Below are 7,500 nucleotides of genomic sequence, written 5' to 3'. Positions count from 1 at the left end.
CTAACAGGCCGGTTTCTTCATCGACAAGAATGTCGAAGGCAAAGATTTTTAACGGTCGTTGGAAAGGACAAATTACCGTAATTTAAATTTGACACACTTTTTTTTTTTTTTATACTATGAAAATTAATTCCACAATCTAACATTATAAAATGTTATTATCTTATTTTTCTTTTTATTGCGACTAACGTAGTAATAACAAAAAAAAATGTTTCATGCTAGTAATTATGGCGCCCTCTATGAATGAATGTATGAATGATATATGTATAATTATTATTTATTAAGAGATAAATTTGAACAAAAATTATGAAACAAAACTATATAAAAAAAAAAAAAAAAAAAAAAAAAAAAAAAAAACATTTAATTTTTACTAAAATAGTAAATATAAAAAAATAAGTTGATATTTTTTCTTTTCTTTTTCCTTTTTTTTTTTTTTTTTTCATTTACGAAGATAATAATTTTTTATTTTCCCGCCTAAGAATAAAATATGAGTCATTGATATATGCGTGCTTAGTTTTAATCTTGTTTGTGACATTACAATAAAATTGTGAACTTGCAAATTAATTCTTATGTACATATGCGTGGGTATATATATATGCATAAACATCGTGTGTGTTACTTTAATCGTTTGTTAGAAAAGCAAGATGTTAGGATGAAAACGGTTGGTCTTTACCCCATACTGAGAGAGAACATTATACGTATGTATGGATATATACGTATGCACCGAGTATGCATACAGATCACTATGAAATTCGCCATTATTAAATTTACAAAAATCAAATTCATAATAAATAATGTATAATTATAAAATTGGAGGACAAAAAAATGATATACATTAAGAACAATTTGTCTAAAAGATTTTTTTTTTCAATTTTAATTTGAGGTTAGGTCTTTGATTTATTATTATTATTTTTTTTTTTTTCTTTTTTTTTCTTTCCTCTTCTTCTTCGAACAATCAGATATTTTTTATTTTTTGTTTTATTAATTTATAATGAATGAAAAATCGATTAGAAATGAAAATAAAATTCGATCGAATTTCGATTGATTATAATTTGTATTGTAGTAGGTTTGTGGTAACCCTTGGTTACAGGCCGTTAAGAGTTAAACCGAATATTAGACTGCTTGGTTCGCCATGGTAGAAAATAAAATTCTCAATGTGGGTCGTGTTCCGTGTCTGAAATAGCGCCGAACCGAGTATAGTACTCGCTCTTTGGGTTCTCTTCGGCTTCGTGAAATGTCTTTTGACCGATATGATTCTGGAGTTTCTCTGACTTTGAATAATATTTCTTTCTTTTTTCTTCTTCTTCTTTTTTTTTTTTTTTCAACTTATCACAATTTAGCAAATTCCGCAAAAAAAGAAAAAGAAAATAAGAAAAATAGTTTTCCTTTTCTTTTCTTTTTTTCTCTTTTTGTTTGTACTAATTTATTAATTTATAAATTACGTGCGATTAACAAGGGTTATTTTGTAGTACTCGATGAAAATTTTGTAGAAATTAATTTTTTTTTTTTTTTTTTTTTTTTTTTTTTTTTTTTTCGTATTTTCTATTCTTTTTTCTTTTTCTTTTTTTTTTTTTTTTCCTATGATGTATATTAAGCTTTATTAATTTATTAATTTATAAATTATTTGTTAACAGATGGTATCGTGCGATGAATTTTTTTTTTGTTGAAATGTGTCGTTTTATTTTTATATTTTCTCTCTCTCTCTTTTTTCTTTTCTTTTTCTTTTTTTTTTTTTTTTTCTTTTGACATTCTTCTTCTCAAGACTCCAAACTCGAAATACTTAAATAAATGAAAGCGACTCAGACGTTGAGAGCCTCCTACGCGAGTTTCTCTCTTTGTCCCCTGGGCAAGTTTATTCGTCCCCCACTACTCTACCATTAAACCACTACTACCATTATCATATTCTCACTATTACTATCTTAACAACTTTTTTCTTGACATTTGATAGCGACAGACGTGATGGAATAGAGCTGTATATGTATGTAAATGATTTTAAGCAATCAAACTGGTTTGTTAGCCGTATTCATTTCGAATATTCTAAAGATAAGAAAAGATAAAAAGCATTTCGTTTTTAGTTTCACAATTTCTTTTTTTCACTTTTTTTTTTGTCTAATTTCTCTCTCTCTCTCTCTCTCTCTCTCTCTCTCTCTCTCTCTCTCTCTCTCTCTCTCTCTCTCTCTGTTTTTACTTTTCTTCCTATCTTTTTCTTGTATTTTCTTTCTTCTTTTTTGAAGATATGCATGAAATAAAAATGGACGATTTCTCGAGATGACGTAGTCGCTCAATTCATTCGTAAGAATAAAAAGATTTCGACCTTGTCCTGTATAGTCACGTAATATATATATATATATATTATTAATTGTTGCTTTGAGTAGTAGTCCAAGGATTTCAAGATACGATCGGCAAAAAAGAATGGCCTTCGCACAATGCAAGAATTAGAAAATTCTCATTGAAATATATATATATATATATATATATATACTTTTTTTTATTTTTTATTTTTGATATAACGTCGGGTCAATATTGTTGAGTAATCAAAGTTATAATATGTTGTCAATGATTCTTGTTTTATTTAATCTATTTTATTTAATTAAATCATATGTTTATTATTAGTTTTTATTTGTATTTAAAAAAAATTTTTTTTATTTTTTTTTATTTTTTTATTTTTTTTTTTTATATTTCACTTCTCAATTCATAGAATTATTGAGAATTATTTATATAATCATAAACTTTAGAAGAGAAAGGGGGAAATACGATAATTAATTCTTCAAGATATCTCATTGTGATTTATAATTTTTTATTCTCTTATAATTAATAGGGCAAGAAAAAAATGAATTTGAAAATAAGAAGGTAAAAAAAAAAAAAAAAAAAAAGAAAAAGAAACTAATATTCAAATGTTAAAATTTTTAAAAAACTGAATGGTAAAAGTTTAGAATAGAAAGAAAGAAAGAAAGAAGGAAAGAAAATATTATGTCAATGACTTTATCAATAATTAAATTTAATCTAAAGGAAATTCTTTAATTGTGGTTTGTAATTTCCCGTTTGTACTGTTGTGACTAAGTCAAGAAAAGAATGAGTTTGAAAATATGAATAAAATTAAAAAAAAATAATATTGTTCGTGTAAATATTAAATGATTTCTGAATCAAAATGGTTAAAGTTTAGAATAGATAAAAAAAGAAAAAGAAAGAAAGAAAGCAAGAAATATGTCAATGATGTTCTTAATAATTAGATCTAATCTAAAATGATGGAAGAAAGAAAAAAAGAGAGAGAGAGAGAGAGAGAGAGAGAGAGAGAGAGAGAGAGAGAGAGAGAGAGAGAGAGAGAGAGAGAGAGAGTGAGAGAGATAGGAGATATCTAAGTCGAGAAGAATGGAGAAACACGATATTTCGAGTTTTCTCCCTCTACGAAGCGCTTTTATTTTAAGAATCAGCTTCCCGGTATGTAACTGGAAATTAGGGGAGTATTAGAAACGTGTCTTTTAGAATTTTCTTTGAAAATGATACGTTAAATATCATCGATTATCAATCTTACAAAATCTTTTTTAATAAACATAAATATGAACCATGAATAATATAATAATGATTATAAAATTTAACTCTTAATATATCTTTTTTCATTTTGAAATATTTTCAGGCATCTTTGCCTGATAATATTTATAATATAAATATAAAACTTATTGTCAATATGTAATAATGGAAAAATTAAGGGACGAAAAAAGTAAATATATTTATTTTTGAAAAAAAAAAAAAAAAAAAAAAAAAAAAAAAAAAACATTTTTTTATGCAATTTTACTATTTTAATAATAGTTGTGCGTATACGACACGATATGTCTTTTTTGATATTTATTAAATATATACAAATATATATATATATATTTTTTTTTATTTTTTATTATTATAGTATAGGTTGAAGAAAATCATGAGAATGATCATGAGATTTTAAAAATAATGATAAATACTTATATATATATATATATATATATATATATATATATATATATATATATATATATATTTCTTTTTTTTTTCTTATTCTTACTTTTTTTTATTATTACAGATTGGAAAAGAAGACAAAGGATTTGCAAATAGCCGAAAGGAATTTGAGTTTGTGCGAGGCTAGAATCAGCGATTTGACATCTCAATTAACTCAAAGTCAAACCGAACGTAAGAAAATTACAGATAAGGATAGAGAATTGGAAAAGGAGAATGAACGTTTGAACGCGGCACTGAACGATACTCGCCATCATCTCGAGGAAGAAACATTACAACGTATCGATCTTGAAAATCATATTCAAAGTCTTAAAGAGGATATTAGCTTTAAAGATCAGGTTTATCAGCAGGAGCTTACTGAAACGCGTACGAGGCGACAGGTTCGTTTATATATTTATTTATTCTTTATTTATTAAAAGAAAAAAAATATATATATATATATACATATATATCTAACGTGTTTATATTTTATTGTTATTAGGTTGAAATCTCTGAAATTGATGGAAGATTGGCCGAACAATATGAAGCAAAATTACAACAGTCATTGCAAGAATTACGTGATCAATATGAGGCACAGATGCGTGCCAATCGTGAGGAGATTGAATTATTATATGAGAACAAGATCAAAAACTTGACTTCTCATGCTCAACGTAATAGTGATGCAGCTAGCTCAGCCATCGAGGAATTGAGACAGACTCGATCTGGTATTGATACTCTTAAGCAGAGGATCAACGAACTTGAGGCTTCTACCAATGCTTTGAATTCAAGAATCCGGTATGTATTCTCGATAATATAGATCTTTCTAGATTCATATTTTATATTAAATAAATAAATAAAAAATAAATAAATATTTCTCTTATAGGGATTTAGAAAGTCTGCGAGAGAACGAACGTATCCGATATACAGAAAATATAGCCGCTTATGAGGCGGAATTAGCTCGAATGAGAGATGAAATGGCTCAACAATTACAAGAATATCAAGATTTAATGGATATAAAGGTTGCTCTTGACTTGGAGATTGCTGCATATCGTAAATTGTTAGAATCCGAGGAAGCTAGGTAAATATACTTTTAGAATGTTTCTTAATAATAATAATAATAATAATTATTATTATTATTATTATAAAAAAATAAATAGAAAGATTTTGCCTGAGTGATATGCGTCATGGAGAACCGATTAAATTAAATTAAATTAAATTAAATTATTTCTCTGTTTCTTTGCAGATTAAATATAACACCATCACAAAGTGGTATCAGTTGCGTGGTACAGAGTAGCAGTAGAAGTACTCCAGCGAGACAAACGCCTCTTAGAGGTGGAAAGAGGAAGCGAACGTTATTGGAGGAAAGTGAAGAACGTAGTAGTAGTGACTATAGTATCAGTGGTACAGCTAGGGGTGATATTGAGATAACAGAAGCTGATCCTCAAGGTCGATATGTAAAACTTACTAACAAGGGTAACAAAGTAAGTTTTAATTAATATATGAATATATTATAATAAAAATTGTATTTTCCAAAATTTATAAAACTTTATACCAATATGAATATGATCATAAAATTGAACGAAGGTTTGCAATAATAATTAAATTCTTTTTTTTTTCCTCCCATCCTCTCTCTCTATCTCTCTCTCTCTCTTTCTCTCTCTCTTTCTCTCACTCACTTTCTCCCCTCTTTTTCTTCCCTTTTGTGTCATTAGGAGATTGGACTTAGTGGTTGGCAAATTCTTCGCAAAGCTGGAACATTAGAAACACTTTTTAAATTCCATCGAACTGCAAAATTAGATGCGGGTGGAAGTGTAACTGTATGGTCGGCCGATATCGGTGCAACGCACGAGCCACCGTCCAATATCGTTATGAAGGGTCAAAAATGGTTCATTGCCGAAAATATGACTACAGTTTTGTTAAACAATGAATCAGAAGTATGATTCTTTATGTTTTTCATTTTTTTTCTTGTTTATTTTTTCTTCTAACATTTTCTTCAGATTCAGTTTGCGCATGCATATATGATTATTGCTAAACCAAAAAAAAAAAAAAAAAAGACATATATATATATATTTCTGATTTCTTAAATAGGAAATGGCAACGTCTGAAAGAAAAAGACAACAATTGTCCACATCTGTATCGCGACATAGAGAAAGTTTAGGATTCCGACCTGCGGAAGATCTTTATCACCAGCAGGTATGAATTAATATCTCGTGAATATGTGATATCAGATAAGTTCATATATATATATAATATATACTACATACATCCATCTAGTTTGTTTGTATTTTTTTTTTTTTTTTTTTTTTTTTTTTTTTTTTTTTTTTTTTTTTTTTTTTTTTTTTTTTTTTAAATTAAGCTAGTCAACATTAACCTATTCATTGAGACCAATTATTCATGCACAATCAAGTAGCTTTTATCACTTTCGTATATTTTTATTGGAACGAGTGTGTGATGTCAAGAAACAATATTTTTATAACTTTTAATACGATATGGAAAAAAAAAAAAAAAAAAAAAAAAAACAGTCGACAAGGAAAAAGAAAACAGTCTTGGAAAATTTGTTATAGATCATTTTTTGTTTGTACACGAAGTAGAGTGATGTCCAAAATAAAAAAAAAGAAGAAAAAAAACAAAAAAGAGAAGAAGACAATGTGGCTATATTGACAGTAGCTTGTTAAAAATTCTTATGGATAAGAACGAAGAAATTCCAATTATTTGTTCTATTTTTAGACTGTCGAGAGATTAAAGATTATATTTATAGATGATATATCAATTTTTACGTGATCTTAAAAATCGATTACTTTTTCTTTTTTTCTCGACACTTTTCAGGCTAATTTTTTTCTTTCAGATTGGTTTTCCAATTCGAAAGAAAAAAAAAAAAATAGATATATATATATATATGCCCCGAAAAGTTTTGCGAAAAGAAGTAATTGATTTTTAACATTATGTAAAAACTTTCGGTCAGTCTATGAATTTTTGGCCCACCCTATAATACTATATATATATATATATATATACACATATATATATATATATAACATTTTATTATAGTAAAAGTGTTCCAAATATATTTATATCATACATTTAAGTATATAATCGTAGAATATATCATATAATTGCATATAATTATATTATTATCGAATTTGTTTACGAGGGTGTTGCGCATTTTACCGACACTCGCTTCTTGTTTTCATAGAGAAGATATCTCTACCCATATTAAGTGCCTGGGCACATGAACTCTGATGGGCATCTTATGTAAGTTGATTTCAACCAATCGGATGTACGATCGTTCAGCTACTTGTCAACAACGATATTAATATCTTCTGCACTCTCATCATACTACGATTATTTGGCTTATTACTTTGTTGGTCTTCATGCAGCACACCTATATTATGCCTTTATACTCACGCTTTTATAACTAAAACAATCATATGCGTTTATAAAAATAATATTGTTTGATGAGCGGAAACATTCACATTTTCATAGTTAACCACATTGTCTTTAGAAATACTTATAGTTATATAGTTATAGACTATT

The 7,500-nt window shown here is 27.1% G+C and overlaps 1 protein-coding gene and 1 long non-coding RNA gene across 4 annotated transcripts in view; one reads left to right on the top strand and one right to left on the bottom strand.

Moving 5' to 3' along the window:
- LOC124957696 overlaps window positions 1-7,500 on the bottom strand; it is an 18,632-nt gene that overhangs the window by 2,869 nt on the left and 8,263 nt on the right. The window lies entirely within an intron of this gene.
- LOC124957693 (lamin Dm0-like) overlaps window positions 1-7,500 on the top strand; it is a 14,650-nt gene that overhangs the window by 4,219 nt on the left and 2,931 nt on the right. Inside the window, exons 2-8 of one of the 3 annotated variants that reach the window (XM_047514864.1) lie at window positions 4,055-4,367; window positions 4,469-4,761; window positions 4,850-5,044; window positions 5,210-5,447; window positions 5,679-5,900; window positions 6,055-6,159; window positions 7,160-7,218. In XM_047514864.1, the coding sequence (XP_047370820.1) occupies window positions 4,055-4,367; window positions 4,469-4,761; window positions 4,850-5,044; window positions 5,210-5,447; window positions 5,679-5,900; window positions 6,055-6,159; window positions 7,160-7,183 (1,390 nt within the window). In that variant the 3' untranslated portion in view covers window positions 7,184-7,218. Of the gene's footprint in view, window positions 1-4,054; window positions 4,368-4,468; window positions 4,762-4,849; window positions 5,045-5,209; window positions 5,448-5,678; window positions 5,901-6,054; window positions 6,160-7,159; window positions 7,220-7,500 lie in introns of those variants that run through there. The other 2 variants (XM_047514865.1, XM_047514863.1) reach the window with 2 other exon arrangements.

The sequence above is a fragment of the Vespa velutina genome, chromosome 2 (assembly GCF_912470025.1).
Source record: "Vespa velutina chromosome 2, iVesVel2.1, whole genome shotgun sequence".
Classification (NCBI taxonomy): domain Eukaryota; kingdom Metazoa; phylum Arthropoda; class Insecta; order Hymenoptera; family Vespidae; genus Vespa; species Vespa velutina.
Note: the sequence above shows the minus strand (reverse complement) of the source record. Positions and strands in the feature narration are given on the sequence as shown.